This window comes from Scomber japonicus, chromosome 3, assembly GCF_027409825.1.
Source record: "Scomber japonicus isolate fScoJap1 chromosome 3, fScoJap1.pri, whole genome shotgun sequence".
NCBI lineage: Eukaryota > Metazoa > Chordata > Actinopteri > Scombriformes > Scombridae > Scomber > Scomber japonicus.
In genome coordinates, this window is record NC_070580.1 from 22,198,901 (window position 1) to 22,224,667 (window position 25,767).

Below are 25,767 nucleotides of genomic sequence, written 5' to 3' on the forward strand. Positions count from 1 at the left end.
TCCGATGTCAATTTCAGCACATCTGTCACCCAAAGTCCTCACCAAGTTCCACTCCAACGCCTTGCAGCCATGTCCTTCTATCATCTCTGATAGTCTGGTTATAAAAAACAGTTCGACAGCCTCTCCACTTGGATATAACAGTTGACAGAGTTGCAGATGAAATGCAGTGCCAGAGGCCTTGATGAGTATCAAGATAAAGGTCTGTCTGGAGCATTTGAAAGGATAGAGGGTGCAGGGATGAAGGAGGGGGTGTGCTATTACCTTTTAAGGCCTACAGGATGTGAAATAGATGTCTGTTGATGTAGAATCAAAGTGCAAAAAAAAAATTACATTCCTCCCCTCCACTGAGACCCATTTCACTTCTTGCCTCATTTCCCCTCGTTCTCACTTCTGCCCTTGTTGGCTGCTTCTTGTCATCGCTTCCTCTCCCAGTGGTCGCCAGAATCCACTGCTAGGCCTCAGTCCATTATGTCTGCACATCCCCACCCACCATATTTTTGCCCTCCGACTGAAACACGTAGACGTGCAGAGAGGAACATCGCAGTTGTCTCTAATGACATGCAGATCATGACAAGCTCACAGCGTTAGTACAAAAGGTGCATGTTCTGCATGTAGTGTTACAGACTTAGCTACTATGCTGCTGTCTAATTGCGCTCCTCACCCCTGTCATTGTTCTCCTCTCTCTTCTGCAGGAGGTTCAATTACACAGTGATGTTGAGAGACCAAGAAATGAGCCTTTAGCTCACGGGGGAGATGGGAAAGATAGCTGACAGTGTTATAATCATCAACATAATTAAAGTGTCATTTAAATGAATCCAAGTGAGATGGAATCATTGGGAGTAGCTAGAGGCAGCTTTATCACAGTCTTAATCCAAGAAAAAAAAACACAGGTTATAACAATTGACCAGCTGTTCAATTGTATAAAGGAGCTGTCTCTGGGTAATGCTATGAGAGGATATCTCTCAACATAAAACATTTTCTACAACACGCAGACAACCTCATTCAATGCATCCTTTCCTACATCCATCTCTCTTTCTTTTCTTTCCTCAGCAGCAAAGTGATTTTCAGACAGCAACTGCAGTGGAAATCACCCTGACAAAGTTCTCCCTGTTGATTTATGACATACGGTTAGTTATTTATTGCTAATCATGGCAGGCTGCGGAGAGCACGTCAGAGTACACCTCCTGAGGGCCAGCCTGGGATAGAGAGATGAAGGGGCAGTGCTGCTACCCGGCTTTTACTGTGAATATTGTTAAAGCCACAGACTTGATCTCACGTTAATAAAATAAAGGAAACTCATTGAAAGTAATAGTTTGACATTTTGGGAAGTATGCTCACCTGCATTTGCTATCTCGTGGAGAGTTAGATGAGAGGACTGATAACATTTTTATATATTTTTGTTAAATGCAAGCCTACAGTCAGCAATCGATTAACTTAGCTTAAAGGATATGGCTGTCAATTTCATATTTTTCTTTATGTCAACAAATCTCAAGTGCTATTTTCAAGTATTGTGTGTGTATCCAAAGGCTGAAATATCGTATTCCTTTGTAATGAAGTCTTGAGTTCTACTGAAGTAGAAGTAAAACTGAAGACACAACAAGCTAGTGAAGCTCTGTTAAGAGAACCACATTCACACACATGCACAGTGGCATCTGCCTTACACAGAGCTATTCTCATGAGACTGAAATCATGATTGTTGTTTTAAGTCTTATTAGTCTTATTAGTAGCGAACACTTGTAGAGTGACAAGGTATGGTGAATGTGCGTTAGCTTAGTATTGCCTGAACAAACATAAACACAAATACTCATACACCACAAATATAATCAAACTCACCCTTTTACATTCGTAGGACAAATGAAACCTACAATGCAAACACACTAAAAACAGGTAAATATCAAAACACTCAAAACAATGTGGGCTTTCTAACAGTTGGTATTGCTCTGCACATGAGATTTGCTGACAATGAGAAAAATATAGAAGCTCACCAGCCATATCGTTTAAAAATACAAAGAATGGAAATTGGGCTAAACTATGCTTGCTCTGTCCAAAAATAACAAAATCAAGTACCTCTAAAGCTCACTAATTTACACTGAATATGAGTGAAAACTCAAAGTGTGCATCTTACAGGGGATGTGCGGGACTATCTCCGCTAGCTTAATAGAGTAGATGCCTGCTCTGAGGTAATAAATAGTCCGGTATAGAAGTAGCTAATTGTTGTTGTTACACTTTGAGTTCTGTACAGATTAAACAAATGAGATACAATGTGTTAATTTGTGAGCTTTAGATGTGTTGGCAAGTGGATTGTGTTACCTTTAGACCTTTAGAACCAGGCTTGCTGTTTACCCCTGTTTCTAGTCTTTGTGCTAAGGTAAAACAACCAGCTGCTGACCATAGCGACATATTTATCATACACATATATAAGTGTTATGACTTGTCTCATATAATTCTCTGCCAGAAAGCAAATAAGCATATTTACTACAGATGGACAGTAATGACTTTCACGGAGCTAATGGTGAGGCAGAGAGGCTGCTCTCCACTGCTGGAAACAAGACTGTGCACGCAAACTGTACGCTGCACACCACACTTTCCCCAACCTTTGTCACCTTTGTCTCAAAAAGCTCCAGGGAAAACCCTGATTTAACAATGCGGTGCTGTAGTAATTCATTATCCAAATCATTTCAATAATCAATGACTTGTCGATAATTGTTAGTTGTAGCCTTAATATTAACTTAATAGTGAACTATTCCTTTAAGTAACCAAGGCTAGTGAACAGCATACAGTAACAGATGCCATGCAAACCAACTACACTGCAGTGTGCAGTGAAAACACTGCACTGTGGCTGAGACTGGAGAAAACCACAGCCAGGTTTATGATAGCAAAGCAGGCAAATAACTGACAGACACATTTAGGGAAAAAACAGTGCTGTGCAGTACTGAGGACAGATTAGTCCATATCTGATGGAGAGCTGTTTTCGCACAGTTTATTGATAAGGAGCTTATCCCCTTGTCGGTGTGTAAAGGCACATCTGCAGAGCCTATTGGTTAGAAGACTCATCTCACTATCATGTGTTCCCACTCTGGAGGACAGTTCCGATGAATAGCAACACTAGAGACAATGATCACTCCATCACTGCTTTATCGCTGTCCTCATGCAGCTACTTTGTATGCATGCCAATATGTTCTACACTTTCTCCAGTTTCTTCACTTCTAAATTACATTCTTGGTCCACTTCTTATGAAAAATCCATACTGCAAGTTTAAAACATACTGTACTGTTGTCCAATGACTGTTGCTGTAATGTCTATATTCTGTAGGAAAAAACAATAAGAATAAGAATACTTTTAAAACTGATAATATACTGAACTGAATTTTACAACAACAACAGTGGTACCAGGAGAAAATATACCCATGAACCACAAGTTGCCATATACTGGGAATTACTATCTTTATTTGCTAAGGCTAATACTACAAGATATGAAACTTGTTGGAACATGTTGAAAAATGAGCAACAAGGGAAGCGGAGAGAAAAATAAATAAGGCAGACAAATGGAGGGGCACGGAGACAGTGTGAGCGAGAGGAGGTTGGAGCAAAAACATGTGAAGTTGCAAAGTCATTTATTATATTTCAACATTTATCTCTGTGAGAGAGCCGAGTTATCACAGGGACTAAATTGAAAGACATTCAAGCGTGCAGTAGAGAGTCAGTAAAGGGAACACTGATGACCTAACCCGGCAGAAAGTCTCTCAGTATTCCTGGCTTAGCATACTGTTCTGCATGGAAAGCCTATTCATGCACATACATGCATCACCCTCACCACTCTCTCTCTCACACACACACACACACACACACACACACACACACACACACACACACTTGTACTCACATACATTTGCACACACATATATACGCACACACAGAGATAGCTCAAACATTAAAATGCAAAGGCAATTAAACACAAGCCACAACAGTGGAGAAGATGTGCCAACCTGAGAGCAGGACTTTGATTTTTTTTAATTAGAGCAATATGGCTGACTCATCCACAAGTATAATTGAAGGAAAGGAGGTTCCTGCTGAAAACCTGCTTCAGACTACAACTGCAGCTAGAAGGTACTTTACATATGCTTTAGTGCAAATGGCAAAGTGTTTATGCAAATGTGTTTGGAGAGACAAACTGTGCTGATGAACTACTTTTGTATTATGTCTTTTATTTAATGGCTCCAACTTATTCATATTGTAAATGTATGTGATTTAAATGTGTTTAATAAGCTGGCTCCTGCAGGAGCTGGGAATTGCATTAATCTGCATGCTAAATTAGTTTGTCTGAATCCAAAAGTTGTCTGGCTCAGGGAGTTGAGCTCTTGTAAGGGATTATAACTGGGTATTAATACTAAGATCCATGGAAAGCAAAATAATGAAATGTTCCTTTCTCTTTCTAGAAATTTTGCATGTGGGCATGCTGAAAAAAATGAAAATGCTCCAGAGTATTTACCCAAGCAGTTTCCTTGCAGACATGTCTCTGTGCATTTAATGTCCTTGACGATTTAAAGGGGACATATCATGCTTTTACTGCTTATCTGTTATTTATACACTGTTGTGATGTTGGACAGCTATGTTAAACATGGTCAAAGTTCCAAAACGTGAGGTTAACGTTTGCAGAAATGCTCCCTCCCTGCAAGACAAAAGCCCAGTCTTCAACCTGCCCTGAACGCTTTGTTTACTGACATCAGCTCGTTGCACATTTTCCACTTCTATATTATATGTAAAACGTGTACAGATTTATTTGAGACTAGGACATTTTAAAGGGGCTATATGCAAAATACAGCTTTATTAGCTTTCAGGAATCTTATTTTTGCTATGTAAACAACTAGTGGTATATTGACATCTGGAGTAGAGAGTCACGTGACACGCCCTCTGTGTGTGTTGTTCTGGAGCCTCTGTTTTGGAAGCCGTGCCCAGCAGCGCGTTCATGTTAGTGTATGTGAAACACCTCCTCCTCTCCTCCACCGGAACCGTTAGTCCACTCCCCCTATATAACCGCTGCAGCGAGGGAGGAGCAGCGTGCACCTTTTGAAAGCTACTGGAAACAGAGACCCGGGTCAGGCTCGGTCTTTCATTTCTGAGGCGGAGAGCCCTGCGAGAGGCAAAAGGAGCTAGAGCTTCTTCTTTTGGACCGGTAAGTAACTTTATGTGTATATACAGTCACATATCTGTTTTAGTTAGTGTTAGACTAACGTTAGACATAATCTCACATATCATGTTCATTAAGTTGACAGTCTTAGGACAGGCTAACGGTCAGGCTCGAGCTGTTGCCTCTTTAATATTACATATATTTGAGGCTCAGCGGTGACAGCCACCTGAGCTGCAGCTCGGCTTCATGATGGAGCGAGCTAGCATTCAAACCATAGACTGTATAAAAGAAATGGACCTAACATCCATGACGTCATCCATTGGTTTGTGGACTGCTGCTCTGAAGCCAATAGTTTTGAATCTAGGCAGCGCCATCTTGAAAATTTCAGGTGCATGCCGGGAAAAAAAGAACACGGATTCTACTTATATGGGCATGAGGCAGAGTCATGGGCGGAGCCAACGGTGGAGCGGGGAGGTTGCGATTGGTTGCCAGGGCTGGATCTCGAGGACATTGGTCAATCAACCTGTCAATCATGACGTAGCCACGCCCCAATGCATACCCTGCTTTATCGTCAAATAGGGAGGCCAAAATTTCACAAATGAACACCAAACTGCATTGAAGAAGGCTTTAAACTAGCGATTGAGACCATAAACACATTTTGAAAATGTTTACTGAGGTTAGAAATCAAGTGAGAAATTGGTGAATTCTCTATTGACTTGTATAGAGATGGAAGTCCTTTTGAATACAAAACGGTCGCCCCCTGGTGGCCTTTTGATGGAATGCAGCTCTAAGTTACTTTCGCGTTGGCCTCATTTCAGAGGACCGGAACTCCCCACCTGATTCAAACACAAAGTAATATAAAGTGTGTGTGTGTGTGTTATACTGGCGGTAGCCACAGCCACAGTGAATGAAATGGTTATACGGCAGCCTCTTAGAGAAAACAGCTTGGTTGGACAGCAACCGCAGCTGCAGAAGCAGGTCCCTGGAATATGTGATCCGGTGTGTGTCAGGAAGACTGTATCCGCTTGATAGACAGAGACAGTAGTCCATAAAGTGCAGCAGGAACACCGTAATCCACAGGATCCTAGTGTAATCCATCCTCCGTGTGCTAACTAGCACTAGCCTCGTTAGCTTCCGTGCTTCACACAGCCTCCAAAATACCCCAGAATAGTCTTTAGAAACAACATAAAACACATAAAAAAGATTTTAAAAAGCTGCTCGTTATGCCACCGGTCACCACATGAGCAGTGACCCAGAAATCATTTTTAGGACTAGTGGTGTGAAAGCGCCCTTAGAGTGCTTTACATGTTCGCATGAATTTGAGTAAATATGCCTGTTGTCTCGCTGTTTGTACACTATGTGTCTGTTAAAGTAACGATAGAGTGAAGCAGGAAGGAGGATGTCAAAAAGAGTATTTGTTTATCACCATAGCTTAAAGCCACAATCAGAGGCAGTTTGTTTACCAAGGATAATCATTTTGAAAGAGGACAGACTGCAATTCTTCAAGACCTAAAAAACACCTTTCATTACACAAGCCTTTGAAAGCTTAATGGTCACTCTGCTTGTCCCTGAAGAGGCATCTCATGAGGTACATACACTGGGGAATACAGTCAAGAGCTCTTACAATTAAATACACAGCTGGTACACTCCTTGTCAGCAACTGCATCACACTGGATAAATATATGAAAAGTCCTCCACCCTGACCCTGCTGACACATGTAAACTCTTATTAAATATACAAAAAATACCTTGTAAACAGCGTTGCCTCTGCGTCTTCTTCTGCCTGTCAGTGTGTGGAAACATGAAGACCACTCTGCACCCCACTGATATAAATATATGTGGATGCTTCTACTGTTCATTGTGCAGTTAGGTTTATACTATTAAAACACTTTGAGGTTAGGTTAGCAAAATATAGTGGTCTGGTTAATGTTAGGAAATAATCCGTTTTTAGTTAGGTATTGAAAAATGAACGTGTTCAGTTAGTCAGTGTCAACTTTTTCCAGCATTTTACCAGGACCAACCTTGACAAACTGCTTTGAGTGCCTAAACATATCCTAAAACCAATAAACATGTTGAAGTTGCCACAAGCATACTATACATTGTAGAGAAAACAAATGAAAAACATTGTCAAAAATTTATTTTGCAGATATGTTCAACAAAAACATTTCCTCATTATGGTGACAAAACATTAAACTTTGCTCATTGTTCATTCAACTATATAAACATATGTTTATGGAGATGGGGCTGCGTCTATTTATACAACCAACTTCTGGAATATATTGTAAATACATGACACTTCTGGAATATATTGTAAATACATGACACACATGACAAATTAATCAAAAGCCAATCTCATGCCACAGTAAATCATCCATTTCCAACTGAAATTTGAAAGTCTTCTCACATGAACTTAACTTTCCCTGTTATCATTCCAGGACTTTAAGAAAATCAAAGGAAGCAGTGGGGTAGAAGGAACTGGTCCACTGGAAGATCATTTTCCAAACATTTAGCCTCCAAATCAAACATGGCTTTAGTACGACGGCGTATTAGGGCCATATACAAAAAAATAAAAAAATACTTACCTGGAGGAGGGGGGAATATTTTGAGATTAAACATGCAAGTTTGCGAGAAAAAGTCGCAAATTTGCCACAAATAAACTCACAAATTTGCGAGAAAAAACTCGGAAAAAAGGTGTTTTATTCTGCCAAGCAATCACCTCACTCTAACACTGGAGAGAAGTGGCTCGTGCATTATGCTGCCGTGGAAGAACTGATCTAATTGTACTTTTCAGTTGGGTTTATCAATAAAGATATACTTGTGTAACTGAGCGTTATACTTAAATAGGTTATAAAATAAAAACACAGAAGCTCCGCTGCTTGAACAGGACATACACTTCCGTTCTACTCCTTCAAATTTATGTGAATTAAACTGGTATATTCTCTGACATTGTATGGGATTTTCTCTGAAACAGACCCAGTTTCTTGCAATGTCTTTTTAAAGTCTGAATGCTTAGGATGATATGGTGATTCTGGGCTAAGATAACAAACACATGGTTAGAGTCAATTTATGTTTATTGAGCACGAAGATGTGATTTTACTTTGACGGAGTAGAACCGAAGTGAGTGTATGTGGATGTGCAGCAAATGACGTGTGATCAGAAAAGTGAAGAGTAATAAATGTGTGGCCATCCTATTCAAGCAGCAGCTTCTGTGTTTCAATGTTATAACTTATTTACGTATAACACTCAGTTACACAATAACCTTACCAATAATTCCCAACTGAAAAGTACAATTAGATCAATGCACAAACGACTTCTCTCTAGTGTTATAACATGAGGTGATTGCTTAACAGAATAAAATACATTTCTTCTGAGTTTTTCACTCCCAAATTTGTGAGTTTCTTTCTCACATATTTATGACTTTTTATTCTCACAAATTTTTCAAGTTTTTTTCTCTGAATATTCCCCCCTCCTCAAGGTCAACCTTTTTTTTCTTTTTTTTTTTTTTTTTACATATGGCCCTAATACGCCGTTGTACTTTAGCATGCTATCTTTCATGGTAAACAAGCAGAATTTAACTTGTTTCAAGTTATGACTGAATAAGGATACAAGACTGAATTAAACACTAAAGATTGAACTTTTGGTGGGGGGAAAATAAACTGTCACAATCCAAAATGATCCAAAATTATGGAATTATTAATATTAATAATGAAGTTTTCTTACTATTATTTTTCGCTAGCACACAGACAAGGACATTTATCTTGCAATGTTGATCGTTGTGTTATTTGTGACATTTTCATTCATCTTTAAATTATCAAATTTAGACCTCGGTCTTGACTACCTGGGTAAGTTACAATGTTTAGAGACCTTGCCTCCAAAGAATAACAATTATAGCCATTTCAAAAGCACCTGCCTGGCAGTTTATGTCAGGGTTGCAAGAGGACAAGTATCACATTAATACAGTAGAGTTCATTAAAATACCATCTGCTCCCCCCCAAAAAAAATCACAAAGCTTCATGACAGAGCAGAATAGCTCTCCAGGGAGTTGTAAAAAATGTTCAAGATTCAGTAATCTGGCAACAGCGGTATTAGAAGATGCATGATTATGCATGCTGATAGGCTTTCGGCTGAAAACACGTTCTCACTGAAGCAGTCAAACTGCAATAAGTGGAGCATCCAGGCGGAGCAGAGTGCACAGTACATGAACAAATTCAACAACAAATGTAGAACTAGGAGAACGTAAGAGGATTCAGAGTAGGAGTCAAGGAGAGTAATCGTAATCATACTCATGAATAGTAACAAGGCCAAGAAATAACAGAACAGCACATTAAGAACATGATTCATTACACAAGGAGCCACATGAGGCACAATCAAATCCAACTGCTTCCATTTTAATAATAGGCTTATAAAAACATACTGAAATTGGATTTTCATTATGAGTGTTTGTGTTTGACATTTCTGATCCTATTTCCTGCATTTTACATGTTGCCCTTGCTTCTTCAGTTAGTTTTTCCTTTTATTGCTCTCGGCATGATATACTACAGCATAATGCATCCATAGCACTATATAAACAAATCTAAATGAGTTAAATATGAGAGGAGTCTCCACAGTTTTAAGGATTTAAATCTGTATTATAGTTCAAGGTGTAACCTTCCTTCAGTGAAGGGAGTGAAAGATTATATAGACTTTACCTGCTGAAGTACTACATTCATTCTGCACCAAAATAACTCAATCAGAAAAGAGCTGCAGAGACAATACAGTTTGGTGGATAAAGTAAGATTTTCTTGTCTTGCATTAGTGGGAGGAAAGCCAGCTACATTTGAACCAGTCATTCAGTCTGTTATTATGCCCTGAGGTCTCATTTACTTGAATTAAGAGAAAAACAGCCATCAAGGTGAGACTACCGCACATTTTCAACACAAATCAGAGCTAAAAGTTGAAAGAATTTTCAAGGATCAATTGTAATTGTAATCTTAATGCAGCTTGCTGCAGCAGCTGCCTGCCTTACAGTACTCTGTCTTGTTCCACTACTCTCATTACCATAAAACTTCTAAATATCTAATTATGATGTTTGTTGTGTTGTTGTCTTTACAGTCAACAAACACTGCCAGCACTGGACAGACACACAAGGACATACAAGGTAGCATTCATTGTTCTTAATATGTCTGTCTGTTACCTTTTTGAAAAGGTGCATCTAAACACCTGAGATAGTCCTCTGCAGACACCACGAACAGAGAAGAAGTCGGGTCCAAGACACTTAACACAAATGTAGCCTACGAACAGTGCACATGCAGGTGAGATACTGTATATTAGAGTACACTTCTTCAACCTGCATTAACTGATTAGCTCGTTGAAACATCATTTATCATTATCATTACCATTTATTTGTAGTCCTGTTTCTGTCCATCACATGAATGGACAGATATATTCCCCTTTATTTAGCTTTGTTTTTGCTCTCTATCAACTCCTGTAGGAAATCTCTCTCTGTTAATGCTCCATTATGCTCACCAGAAATCCCAACCTGCAAAAAGTCGTTTCAGGGAGCTCCGTTCCAGGGTGCGTGTCGGTCCGGTGGATGCAATTGGTCTAATAAGCAGCAACACAGAGCTATCAGGACGTTTTACTCTCACATGCGCTGCATTGATAGTCACACAAATACACACACGTGCGCGCAGTAACTCTCTACAGCGTATTCGATCCGGATTCCGGGAGATTGGATCTCATTTGCGGGCATCAAGGAGCCGCTATCAATACAGTATATGGGTGACTCCCGGAACTTCCGGGACAGCTACGCAGCCTTATAGCCTTTACGCTGTGCTCAGTGTGCTGTGTGAGAGGGGGAGTGGCCAGCGGCTAGAGTGCCAACAGCAAATGTGTGCTTCTTTTACCCATGTATCTATATCTTTTACATTTCTTATCCAAACAACATCAAACTGGGCACTGCACTTACCCGTGCCTGTAGCAAGACACCTGTCACGTTTGAAATCAATCGGATGAACAGTTCGAGAGATATGTGAATAACAGACAGACGTTCCCTAGATAGATGTTGGGTCAAGTAGCTCTCCTGACATTACACACTGTTATTTTGATACGTTATGATTTTTAAAAAATGATTATAGCCACTTTAAAAGTCATTGAGAAATTTTGAATGACTCCATAAGGGAATTATTTAATGTGTTTCCCTGGTCAGGAAAAACATTAAATAATCAGAGAAACAACACAATCAAGTGTGGTCTAATCTGATGGATTTTAGCCATTTGTCCTTATCTGATCTGGTGTGTTTGTATCATGATCACCTGGTGGCGCACTCTCCACAGGAGAGCTGAATGGTGAATCACTGTGTCTAGACCCATGAGGCAGGTGTAATGTCGGGTAAAGGGCTAATCCTGAGCGCCAGTACGCAGGACTGGTGGTCTATAACACCCTGCACTTCCTGAGCCTGATTTACAAGGTGGGATTAGAGCCAAATCGCCTCTCAGTTTAATATCATTACTCCAGATTACATGACCAGATTACAAGACTGTGCCACCAAACCATGAATGCTGTCTGGCTGACACAATTATCATCAGAGGGAACAAGCTTTATATTTCATATCATGAGATAAATTGTTTCTGGGTCTGGGTGTTGTGGTATGTTATGTGTTGAATTAGTATATTATTGCTGTAAATGTATTGTTTTGTGATCTTGGTGACAATCTGTAGCTACAACATACAATAAAACGCCCAGAGCAAGAAAATAAAGATTAAATAAACTCCAAAACAGTCATTTAAAAAAGCGTATATAATTTTTCAAGTCTGTCTTAAAACAATAGTCAGGTCCCCACATTAACAGTGAAACAGGTTACAGGTGTTGCTTGCTATAATTATTTCTTCTGTTCAAACTGGCTATTAGAAGATCACTGTCAACAGTGCTAACAATGTAAGTGATTGGGACAAAATCCACTCCTCATTTGAAGCTAATATGTCACTTCAGCTTTCTGGGCTAGTCAAATACAGTGCATTTGTTTCACAGTTACAGTCTTTTTAGTAAATAATTCCCTCTTTGTGGCTTGACGGACAGTGTTCTCACGTTAAGAGAGAATTTGGCTAGAAAAATTATTTGATTTGACTAATTTAGATGATTGTTGCCTTATATTAGCTTTAAATACAATTTTAAATACATTTTTGCATGTCCCCTGCCACTTACATTGAAAGTACATTATGAAGGGATCTCTTAGTGGCCAGTATGAACAGGAGGAATGATCACAGCAAGAAACATTTATCAACACGCATCAACATTCATATTCATATACCTGACTACTGTTTTAGGACAGGCTTGTTTTTTTCCGATATACGTCATTGTGTTTTGTTTGTTCAAAAATATGAGTTAGTTTTACAAAAAAGTCTTAAACACTGAAATAACTTCATTACAATTTTAAACACTCAAGGTGCATCATATCAAGCGGAATTTCACACCGATAACAGAGTAGATTTTCAAAGAAACATATGAACTAAGAGCACTCCAAGTCATCTGTGGTCAAAAAGGTGCTTTGGTCAAAAACCTGGAAATGTGTGTGTTGCTTGGAAAAGAAAAAAGGTGTTTGTGTGTGTGGAGCAGCTCTGGGCCAGATGCCCGCCTGGCCCGACTCTTCAGAGCGATTGCTTCTGGCAGGGAATCAGATAGAAGGGAGAGCCATTTATATTTCCTGCACCACCCCACAAGCTGTGGAGGCAGGGAGCATTTAAATCTCGTCTAAGGTCAACAGGGAACTCAATGGCTTTGATAACAAGTATCCCAGCTTTGATTCCTCACTCGTCTCTGCAGAAATTCTGCCTTTGATGAGAGCTTGTGCAAGAGGGTTTAGTAAACAAGACGAGTTGGATGATGGCGAATAACTGTGTTTTGGTGGCTGAGATGTCATTTGGAAGAAGTTGAGATAAGGGAAACAAAAGGCATACCAATGTCCCTTCAGGTCACATTAATGTCCCCACACAGCACAGTTGTATACACAGCGGCTGATGTTTTCTCATGAATTATTCAGTCCTGTGGAGGGGACTCCAGCAGCAGCACCACAAGGAAACTTACCTAAGGCTGACTGATAAATAATGGACTAGTGGATAACTTTGAGCTTTCTTCTCTCTGAATGCGTCAAAAAACAGAATGAACTAGATGGTGGGATCGCATATCTGACGTGAAAAATCTCTCCAGGAACTGCACGTTGTCTGTGGTTGGCAGAGAGTCACTGGAGGATGTGTGTAGCCACCTCTGTGCCGACTCTCAGACTTATGCGTAAGCAAGCCAAACACTTATACACACCAGCCAGACAAAAACAACCCCACAACAAAAGGGCTTCAAAGAGTACAAACACTGTCTGTCACTCAAAAGGGAGACTGACAGAGAGAGGGGCGTTTTCATATCACCCAAACTCCTCTGAAATTGAGGTGAACACCTTTGATCTGCAGAAAGATGCATGTAGTGATCCGGATCAGCTTTGTGATCTGGTGCGTTGGGTTTCCATAGAAACATACGCGCCTCAAAATGCCAGACTTAAACATCCTGAACTGCATCAACAGATGGCTTCTTGAAAGGCTGAAGGATGATGAAGTCTCACATTCTGGCATGCATCATTTCATGTGATGGAGGCCATATTGTCATCTCAAAATATCCACATTGAAAGCTTGATCCACTGAACGATACCTTCTTTAGGCATGAAAATAGCATTTGTTTGATTGGATGAGAGATGATGTGTAATGCGTGAAGGTCTGGGAATAATAGAAAAATGAATGTGTCTGCCTCATGGCATTTGGAAAGACTACCTCATCCTTCATGTCATATCAGAATATATAAATCTACACCGTCATTTTATGCCTGTACTTAGTTTTGTCTAATCATCAGCTGTGACAGACGTGTTTTAAAATCTTCCCTGCAGTCAGCTCCAATACAATCATTTTACTCATTAATCTTTTTTGTGTCCCTAGCGTCTGAGTGGGTAGAAATGTGGAGAATGGTGAGAGACAGCTACCAGCTGAAACTGCAATTCTTAAAAAAGAGCAACCACAGCTCTTTGTAGTCCGGTCCGCTTCAGCTCACACTGTAACATAAAGAATGCAACATTGAAATGGATGTAAAGGATTTATTTACAATATAGTTAGAAGAACAAAAAAACAAAAATTGTCAAAATGAGGCATGAGATGAAAGCCTCCAACAGATTCAGGTAATAACTGTTTATTGTGTTCAAACACCCAAAGACACACATAAAGAGGATGCCATAAATGATAACCTACCTATCGAGCAGGCAACAAGACGCAAAATGGCTAAATAAAAATAACAGAAATCATGGATTGATTTCAGCAATCCCTGGACCATCTCTGTCATCGTTTCCCTGACGACATCTCGCTCTCTCTCTCAGTAGTTTATCAGCTCATTATGTACCAGATATGAACTGATCTATTGTGTCACCAACAGCTGCAGGACTACCCAAATCACACTCTATCATTAATTTAGCCTCCAAATCTATTTTACTTTGAGCTCAGGCTCATATTCCTCGTCTAATTCTTCGTGGGTACGGAGCAAAGCTTTCAACATACATTTTAACAATATCCTGAGCACTACAAACAACTTTCATATTTAGTTATTTTAGCATGTCTTATACTTATTTGTGCATTCTTCATATAGCATTCTGAAAGTTTATGTATGGTAACCCATCATCTAACAAAGGCTAATCATGATGAGCCAAAAAGCCTGAAAGGCTTGAGAGACATGGCCAAGCTAGCACTATGGCTACTGTTGGTAAAGAGGCATCTTGCAGAGTTGATGCACTTTCCCCAAGTTCTATGAAAAAAAATATGACAATAATTGAAACATTAAGCATAAAGATACACGACCATTGGCTCTTTACAGTCTGCTAGCTTGCAAAATACCAGTCATATTGATGACCTAGACCAGTCTGCTCGGGAATGGAGCTTATCAGTCATGGCCATGAAGAACGCATACAGTCAGATGTGTATAGTTTAAAGGAATAATTCTTGAACTTGGAGGGCCTCTGCCTCATTGAAATTGAGGAAAGCAAAGAAGGGAGGATCCCACAACAATTCTGTGCGACTGTGCTGAAGGAGATACTGGACCTTGAGGACATTCCACATTTAGTTCGTGGACATCACACACTGGCACCAAATCCCCAAGGAGTGAAGCCCAGACCACTCATAATCCAAGTGTATCATGGAGTTGAAGATCACATCCCTTGCATTTTGAGTTAGAAGCTGCCATCCTACACAGGAAAATTTGTATCTCTTCCCTGATTTCACACCAGAGGTGGCCAAGAAGCGAGCTGCCTGTAAAGATGTGAAGCTGCTTCTGAAAGATATTCCAGATGTCTAAATTTGGTGTCTGCTTTCTGGCTAAACTGCATATGATGCTTCAGATGGAGGAAAAATCCTTTTAAGATCCTAAACTGGTCATGTCCTACATACAGGAGAACATCCTGCCACCACGGTGATAATGTTCAAATAAGTGACTCACTATCGCCCTTGGTGTACAAAGTGGTATTATGATTATGAGACAAGACAGTCAAGGGGCCACTCTTACATATAGCACCTTTAATGGATACATTTTTTTGAGTATCAATTTAGAAAACACTACAGATTAGTCTTCATGTTTATTTATTCCCAACATGTGGCCAACCACCAATCTCCCTCATGGACAATGCAATTCTAATCCAATACACTTTTTGTTAAATTCTGCAAATATCTCCTTATGGTCCACTCATTCTGTGTGTGAATTGAAAAATCTGGTGTTCATGCACAGCACTGGCTCTGTCAATGGCCATGTTAATACAGTGGTCCGCAGTGAGAAACACTATTCCAGTCAATCAGCAGGGGGCATTCATGCTTATACACAGGATCAGATTAGCTGTCTGTGTCTCCAGCACCTGTTGAATGATGGGGGAGGGCAGGCGAACTGGAGAGAGAGAGGTCGTGGGCAATTCACATAGAAAGTGTTTTCTCACAGTACAGATTTGCTTCCATTTTATCAAATGTATGGGGGGGGGGTACATTCATTTGAGTGTTTAGTTCAAATATCAACAATTTTTCTCCAGAATGATTGACTCTACCTAGAAACCAAAACAGAGGTTAAGGGGATAATATCCAGGCTTTATACAGCTATATTTGATATTGATGATGACTCATCACTATCAATGAATAAATGAAACCAGAAAAAAAAAGATTCATAAACCAATATATCAGAACATCAGGGGTCTATAAATATTCTTTTATTTGTGCAAAGCAAGAACTTATTCAATTTAAGATTGTACACCAGCTTTGTATGTCACAGGTCAAACTTTCAAAACTTTTCCCTGTAGTTCATCCTACCTGTGACACATGCAAGCAAGCTCTTGCCAGCTGTTATCACACATTTTGGTCATGTCTCAACCTAAGAGCATTCTGTTCCTCTATATTTGAAGTCTGTTCAGAGATTATAGGCTGGACAATTGAACCGTGCCCTTTACTTGTAATTTTTGGTGTACCATTAAAGGATCTTATGCTGACAGCTGAACAGCATGGCCTACTCAGCCCTTCTGGCAAGGTGTCTCATTCTTTTGAATTGGAAGAGTGACCACCCCTGCCTCTCTCCATCTTTGGCAGGTGGATTTGCGAGGTCATGCGTTTTCTCAAAATAGAAAAGATAAGGCACACACTGCAGGGATTCAATGTGAGATTTGATGTAGTGTGGCAGTCTTTCATTTCCTATGTGGAATGTTTAACAAAGTCTCTTACCTCTTGAAAATGGGTACTGCCTTGTACATGCAAACTATTCTGTGAACTGATGATGTTTTTTTTTTCTTTTTGCTGTTTTTTTGTTGTTGCTGCTTGTTTGATCATTTTATATATTTTGTTGTCCTTTCATTATGTTTGTCATCTCTTCTGTGACTGTACACTGTCTATGCGCAAAAAAATCAATAAAAGAAAACACATTGACAAAAATGTATAATTATGATGAGAATTTAAAAAAGATTATGCTTTTTGAAACTGTGAGGCTGCTAAAAAAGGGTGGAGGCTGTCAGTAGAAATGCACATTAGAATGGTGAGTATGAAGTGTTGGTTATCAATTAGAAAAAATAATAAGGCTAACAACTGTTTAGCAGATAATGTTTACCACAGTCACACATTTGCAAACTATTACATAGTTACAGTTATTAGGATTTATCATCTAGATAGATGTTGTGGAAATCTGGACCAAATTTCATAGCAACCATCCAACTGTAGAGACATTTCACTAAGAAATAAAAGTGCTAGAGGAAAATGAGGCACTCACCAAAGTCAAAAGGGTCCATGAATGTAACCAATGAATTTAATGGCAACTCATCCAATAGTTGTTGACATATTTCAGTCTGTACCAAAGCAGTGGACTGTCTGACCAACATTCACAGTGCCAGTGTGGAGATGTTAGCATGCTAATATGCTATACTAAATATGGTAAACATTATACCTGCTAAGCATCAGCATGTTAGCATTGTCATTGTGAATATATTAGCACACAGGAAGAGCATTTAGCTCAAAGAACCAATGTGCCTGAATAAAGCCTCACATAGCTGCTAGCATAGATGTTGGTGTCTTGATATTAAAGATTTTTTATTTCTAACCATCTATTTGAGTATTTTTTACATCATCACTTCTGATTCTGTGATTTAAAGGAAAATCTTGCCCACAATGGGTCAATCAGTTATTCGCTAATAAACCTCTAGAAATCTCTGATGGGCCCTCAGGTAAAATAGCCTACTTCGGTTGATACAGACTCAAACAGACTGACTCTCCTGAGGCGCTGTTCTGTTTGAGGTTAGTCTACTGACCTGCAAAGAACTGATCCGTTGTCCCAGAGTGAGAAGAAGACTCTGACTTTAAATTAATAGGCAGTTAGTATTGTGCATTTTTAGAGAATTATGGTGAGCAATGTCTCCACTGTCATGCCATCATCAGGCCACTATTGTAGCCCTGCTGACTTCTCAACCAAATGAGCTAATGCAATGCAATGTTCCACTACATCAATTCACTGCTTCCACACCCACCGAAATGCATTTGATTAGTCACCCCACCACAGCAACAGGGACATAAATAATTCATCTGTGCAAATGACAAATGAGGCAATCAATTCTGGGACAGCATTCAAAGAGAAACTGTTCAAATCCCCTCTAAATTAATTTTCCACCTTTTAGTGGCCATGGACTTGAAATGTTAATGCTGAATTCATCAGATGACGTTTTTACCCTTTGTTTCACAGACAAACTAAACTATCAGGTGTTAAAAAATGTTTTCAAGAGATATGCATAACATACACAACATCAATTTATTAATTCTTCCAGCCTAGAAAGAAAAGTCTTGATACATTACTGGCAGCGTCAAATACTGGACATCAGGGCATCTTCGTTAGCTACCTCACCTACCTACCTACCTAAACTACGCTTCGAACGGGAAATTCTTTAAAACAGGCACCCAGACCTGAGCTAAAAGACTGGAAGAGGAGGAAGACTGGATTAATTTCATATTCCATCTGATAGCAGCAATGCTACTCTCCATGAATGCAAAATCCTGTGGATGAGAAGAGCTCCTCTGTGTGGGATGAAATCACACTTGACTTTGACCTCTGAGACCAAAAAAATCTGATGCATAATATTGTAGCATGAGTGATGATAGGGAGTCTGAAATCTCACTCCAGTGGACTGGTACAAACATGGTGTTTAAGTACAAAGACTAAAATGTTTGTGGCATTTTATCAATTCTAAATCCAGATGAAAACTCACTTATTGAATCTGAATTCTTCTGAATCTGACGTCAAAGTTATAAGTAACTAAGACTCAAAGACCTCCATTCAGCTTTTGTTGTGTGAGAGGCAGGAAAAAGTGTTTGGTGGCAGCCCAGATCATTCTTACGACAACTATAGCCTGATAATGACACGAATAAGACAAATAGATAAGATACAAAATGTGGATTAAACATAATGTGTTTTTATATTTATTTATTACAAGCAACTACTGATTGGCTTATTGATATAATATTCTTGAAAGTTTGACAGTGAGACTCTCAAGATAATTTCTCTGAAGAAGAGTTGTTGCTCTGTTGGTCTAGTTGAACTACAAAAACAAGCAGTCCACTTATGGTTATTACAGTATTACAGAATAATGTGTTTTTCCCTCATAAACTATTTTAGAATGACTACCAAACCAGACAAAAGTCAAACATTTTAACCTAATGTGCAGTCACATTACATTTCCATCTCATGAATATTCGCTCTATTTCCCATTCACCTCTGTTGACACCCGCATAGTAGATGACTTCAAGTAAGCATTTCCTGTTCAACATTGTTTGGCTTCAACTGAGCAGATTTGCACAGTTGACCAATCAAAACACTGTGTTTGGAAATAAGGAAGTTAACAGTCTAGCAAGTTCGATCACATTATTTAGTACATACTGATATATTATCAGACTAGAAACTATAGCATTGCACTCAAACTGTTCACACTGTGATTGCTCTAAACAATATCAGAAACGTGACATCAAATCTTTTTACCACTGATCTTTTTACTCTATAAAGAATATACTTATCATAGTATACTATTTTAGATGTTAGATACAAAAATATGACATTTTACTATTCCTTTCTATTTAATAGTAACAGAAGATGACACAATACATGCAAGGTCAAAAATAGATTTGATTGCTGCTTTTTTAGTCTCAAGGATTCTTCTAGAGCTGTCTAGAATTAACTTTTATCACCTGTGAGCAGCTCCTCTATTTCCTTTGTGCATTACAATGTGGGATAAAAGTGTCCATCAACAGCACATTCAAAAATCTACCATATTTAATAGTGTCACATTTCCCATGTGAACAGAATACTTCAAAACGTGCTTAGAATTTGTATGAATTTGGGACAAGGACCCAGTCAGGGACAGAGAAATCTCTCCTTTGGAATTTGTTATAGCTTTGGAGTAAATAAACATATCACCATAGCAACTGTCATTCACATGTCAGTATCCCATTGTGATATGTGTTGTCCACTGACAGTTCAGAGCAACAAACCCCGGGCTGACAGAGGTCTCCAACTGACATGCTTTTGAAGAAGAAAAAAAATGGGGAACATGTAAAGGTTGTGCGTGTTCTGTCTGACACAAACAAGGCCAACAGGCAAAGAAATCTGTCATGCTGACTGCTGTCTGAGAGCTTCACTTAACATGTAACTACGGGCAAACTCTTTTTTCAAGAACTAATTCTTGGTGTGATAATCGGATCTCTATTCGTGGTTGAATTTCTCATTCATCTTTGACCACCCAATGCTATATTCCTGAGTAACAGAAAGACTGACTTCAGGCTAACAATGTTTCACTCCAGTGGCTTGCACACCACTGAGCTAAGGTGAAAGCACTGGCCTTTTGCTGAATTACCTTCTCTTTAATCAATGACACTGCATCAGAGAAAATATCTCGAGGAGAATAGCAGGGGACTCAGAATCCATCATGCAAGTCTGCGATGGTGCTAATGGATGCCCCAAATGCATCACTGTGTCAAGATTCATCCAACACCCATCACAACGTAGAGGGAATATAAATAAGAGGACAACTGGTAGGAAAAAAAGGACAACTGGCGGACAACACGCATCTACAGCACAGACAGACGAAAAGATTTACTTTGCAATATTTTAAAAAACACTAAAAACACTCATTTTTGTCTTTACAATGGATAAAAAAAAGTTCATAAAACTCTGGAATTAATTCTAAAGAAAACGCAGCTAAGCTCACTGGACAGAAACAAGCGTTTCCTCTCTGTGGATCCTGAGGATTAACAGAAAAAATATTTCACAGTTCAACTGTCAGTTGTTCACAACATCGCAGAGGTTGCCAAAGTTTTCACAGTGCTGGACTAGTTGTGTGCAAGGGTGAAGGTTTTATTTCAGCTCTAAGTCAAACACTAACTGGATTCAACCCTGTGTAGCAAGTCACTCTGACATTCTGTGAGAAAAGCAGACACATTCTGAATCACTGTTTTTCTCTTATACTGGCATCTCTGCTAAAGCATGCCTGTTTTAGAGAAGAGTAGTTAGCGAAATAAGTGGTCAATGTACAGTAAAGATTTAATTAGGACAAATACATTTGACTGTCAGAAAAACTCCAGTTTATTTTTATGCTGTTATGTCAGTTTTTTACTAATCTAACTAATGTGTCAAATGACAGAATTTTAGTTTCACAAAACCTGCTATGTTAATCAGGAATTTACACTCAATCCCAGAAGCTTAAAGGCAGACCAATCCGCAGACTGAGAATTGATTAGGATAATGACGACACTGAACAGCACTGTGTTTTGAATCTGAATCTGTCCTCTCAAACTCAGTTGTTAAAGCTGTTGCATCTGAACTCAAAGTCCAATGAAAAAAAGCTCAACATTTATGTATATTTTCTTTACTTCCCTTTACTTTTACTTTTCAAGCAACAGGTCAACAAGCTGAGCCTCCAAGCCACTGTATTATGGAGTTAGATTTGTGTCTTTATTACATGCGAGAAAATAAATGATCTGACAGAAAAAAAAATGTTTGAGAGAAAAAGTTATCACACTGATAGCAAAAAAACTTATACTAAAAAATACTTCTGATTTGTTACTCTCTAACCTGTTAGGGCTAGACAGTCATTCCTATGATGGGAATGATTTTGATTACCAACTTGCTCAGCTAGCTACCCTTCGAGTTGTGTGTGTCATCATCTTACCGGAGTCTCCACGCTCAACTAAGGCAGCGCATCTATGCTGGTGAATCGACAATGGTGTAATGATTCCGTTGGACTCCCAAGAGGATAGGAACGCGGCCCCGCCCATGACATTATTTTCACAGCGAGAGCAAGATCCTGACACGAGAGCAAAGAAATTGCATTGAGAGCAAAGACTTAGGTTTTGAGAGAGGAAAAAAAATGTTTTGAGAGAAACACATTTTTTTGGAGAGAAAATGTTTTCACACTGATAGCAAAAATATATATATTTGAGAGTTTAAAAAGTATTTTGAGAGAGATTTTTTTTCTCAGAAATAATTTTAAAAAATTCAAATATATATTTTTTATGTTCTATCAGATCATTTATTTTCTCACTTTTCAAAGTGAAAGCAACCAATGCTTTCACACCATCTTAGCGAGGTAACCAGAAAATTGCGTGTTTGAGGACGGATTATATTTTCACTTACAGATATGAGCGAGAAAGTTTTTTATTAGGTGCAAAAGAGAAGATTCTTGCCTCTTCCTGTCACCTTTATTTGACAGATTTTGCTGTTATGTGTGACTTCATCTTCTGGTCATGTCTAAGATCATTCACAAAATACACTGTGGACTTTGTAGGTTGAGAAACTATGGCAGACACGTTATTGCCTCACCACTAATCTCGTACATTCATGTCATTAACGACACACAGGGTCAAACATTGATTTCTGACAGAGACATTGCAGAGAACTCAACACATAGGAATTACTGTACCTTTGCACAAAACTGTGTGTTTCATGTATAAGAATCAATAAAAACAATAACAATAGAAACCAACAACCTGCTTGAATATCTTTCACACAAATTTGGACCCAATGCATTTTTTTGATAACAGCATGGCTTAGTTCTTGAATCAGATTAATTTGAAAACGAGTTAGGTGATTAGTTTATGCAAATATGATGTTTCACTGTTAAGTTATGTTTGGCTAACATAAAAAACATAATGCCTCGAGCACATTTTTCTACTCAGGCGCAGGAAGAGTTCATGTCATTTTTCAGCATACAGTCTGTCAGCTGGTTACAAGCAGATCTGATGACACCGTTAAACTGGTCAAACTGGTCAAACTGGTATTGAGACTGATCAGGTGCTGACTGTCTGTGTGGGACAGTTTATACTTCTGTAAATCTAAGCTGTGCTTTAAAAACATCAGTAGAATTGAAATATCCTGTATGTCTGAGGTGGAGATAATTAGGGATAAATCCTGTTTTCTGATATTAAGTGACCTGTCCTGCTCTGTGCACCTGGAACTCACTGTTGTGTAACAATAATTAGCAACATAATTATGTTTTTCTCTATCCCAGAATTGCATTACATTTGCATTACAGTGATAACTTTCTTTGGGGATGAACATTATCAGTAATTTCTCTTTCTAAAATCAACAAATTCGTCTTGAAGGATAGGCATGTAGTGTTGAGTGGGTGGAGGCTGTACCTGAGCATCCATGAGCAGGTGTCTCATCAGCGTCATGGACTTCCTCAAGGTGTCTCTCTCGCCTGGCATGAAAGTCTCATCTTCATCAGGCAGATTACATGGTCTGGTCACCATAAACTGAGCGATCTGATCATTCAGGCTGTTGAGAGACTGGACCGCTGCAAAACAGGCAAAATCGATTTAGAGCAGAGAGGCCTCAAACCATGTGACAACACACTCATTCAAAGAAAGAGATGCACAACAACTCTACTACTTATACACAACAACTACTGGGAATTTTCTGGATCAGACTTGTGTGATTTGAGACACTTCAATCGTTCAGAGCTGACTTCTACTGCTGTCCACAGCTGGCCTGTTTCCACTGCTTTCCTCTTCAAAATAATCCCTCTTTTGGACAAAAGGGGCATCATTAGGCTAAATCCATTCCCAAGACACAGAAACTCACATTCACTCCATCATATAATCCATTTTTCATGGAGTCAGTCTCAGTAATAATGCTATTATGTTTTTTTTTCTTTTTTCTTTTTACTTAGTGGCTATTTCAACACAATATATACTTCAGATACACACTTTTGTCTCTAAGAGCTGGCTCGGACATTGCACACAGATCTCCATTATGGTCTTTGGTCAAAGAGTGTGGGTGGTAATATAGAAATGTTTGCTCAATACTAAATTTCACTTAAGTTCCACACAGTCAGCAGAGTGATAGAAGATATTTTGTCCAAGCAGCCCACCAGATGCTGAAACATATATAGTAAGATAGAGTATGAGTGTCAGAGCTCATGCTGCAGCTTACCATTATTTTCATAACCAATTATTCTTTGTCTTCTGTTTTTCATTTAGTTAATTAAAACTACAGGCAGCCTGCCAGTGAGCCAATAATTACTCAAATAAAGTCATGCTGTCCAAACTGACAGAACTTCTGAATTCCTGTCCAGATCCCAAAGTTTGTGAGGGATTGATTGAAACTTTTATTCCTGCAGGAGAAAAACAACAAGTGCCCTGTTTATCTAGATATATAAATAATAAATCTGTAAATAGATTATAAGATATAACATTGCCACCAATAGTAGCAACAGGAGACAAATAATAAGAACAAAATCTTTCACATTCAACTGGTGATATATGTTTCTATTTCTATGATTGAGGCAAACTGTGAGAAACGTATTAATGTGCAAAGTTTCTAAAGATACCAAAAATTGCAGGTTGAAATTTGTAGACGTGTATAAAATGAGACACAAATCTTGGATTAAAATATTTCTCTCAGTGTAGTCATCATTTATCTTCAACCGGAGGACACAATATAAACATGACACTATGAAACAACATTATTTTTTTCCATCTTAATTAGAGAAGGAAAAAGAGGAAAACTCTATGTTAAGTGCTTATATATTGAAGTAAATCTAAAACTTGAAAAGTAGCCATCACAATTTCCCAGAGCAAAATAGGTGACAATCTTAAAATGTTTGTTTTTGTGAAAACTTACCCAAACCCCAAAATATTAATTATTGTTTTTTTGAGAGGGATGAATCAGTAGATGTTTGTATTTTAACTGAGAACTGACTTAAATAATTATTTAAAAAATCATTGTCTATTAATTACACAGGAGTCTAATGACTCACAACTTCATTGACACATCATGTCAACATTACTCACTATGGAGTGTATGTGAAGGAGGTCAGGCATTATTTCCTCTCACACTCACACATCAACAAGCAAACTGAGGTCAATTTGGGCAAGAGTGACAGAGGGACTAAGGCAACTTGTGACTCACTGACGACAGCCAAGGTCAGCTCTTCAGCAGAATGATTAAAGATTTATTGCACACCTTGCAGCCCTCTCTTGAACTGCAGGAGCAAGGAAAAAAGAGGCATGTTTATGATCACACAGCAGCCCTGCAGGCAGCGCGGCATACATCAAATCAGGGGAGGAGGTGGAGAGGATAAAATGTTTACAACGGAGGTTGACGATTGGATTCTAATTTCACATTCAACATTTACAAGGTATACTTCTCTGCCCCAAAGATGGGCAAACACCTCAGGTAATGAAATGCTGCTGTCGAAAATGACATGCTGTCAAACTCTGAGAAGAGACACACCCTCTCTTCCTCTCTCTGCCCCACTTTCACTTTTTTATTCAATGCATCCTGTCACACACTGTGGTGCATGATGGAGCGGACAGGTGGCTTTCAGTAAAAGCAATGCTTCTTTGACTACCCTGAATATGTCAACATACCATATAACATACCACTTGCCACAGCTCCTGGATGAAGCATCAGATTACAGAAACAACACATGATGCTGACATTTGAATTTGTTGGAGCAGTTATAAATGATTGCTTCTCATTCATGGAACAGTCAATTCTGAAACTCTAACATTTGACAGCAGTTCACAGTCTGGAGGTGTACATCTGCAAGTCTGTACGTTTAATATTCATATGCTTTTGGAGC

At 38.9% G+C, this 25,767-nt stretch overlaps 1 protein-coding gene across 2 annotated transcripts in view; it reads right to left on the reverse strand.

Moving 5' to 3' along the window:
• Positions 1-23,602, reverse strand: part of kaznb (kazrin, periplakin interacting protein b) — a 90,600-nt gene extending 66,998 nt beyond the window's left edge. For both annotated transcript variants that reach the window (XM_053315286.1, XM_053315287.1), the window contains exons 1-2: positions 23,585-23,602; positions 23,318-23,475 (exon numbers count right to left, since the gene is read on the reverse strand). In XM_053315286.1, the coding sequence (XP_053171261.1) occupies positions 23,318-23,431 (114 nt within the window). In that variant the 5' untranslated portion in view covers positions 23,432-23,475; positions 23,585-23,602. The remainder of the gene's footprint in view (positions 1-23,317; positions 23,476-23,584) is intronic.
• Positions 23,603-25,767: the final 2,165 nt, after the last annotated feature.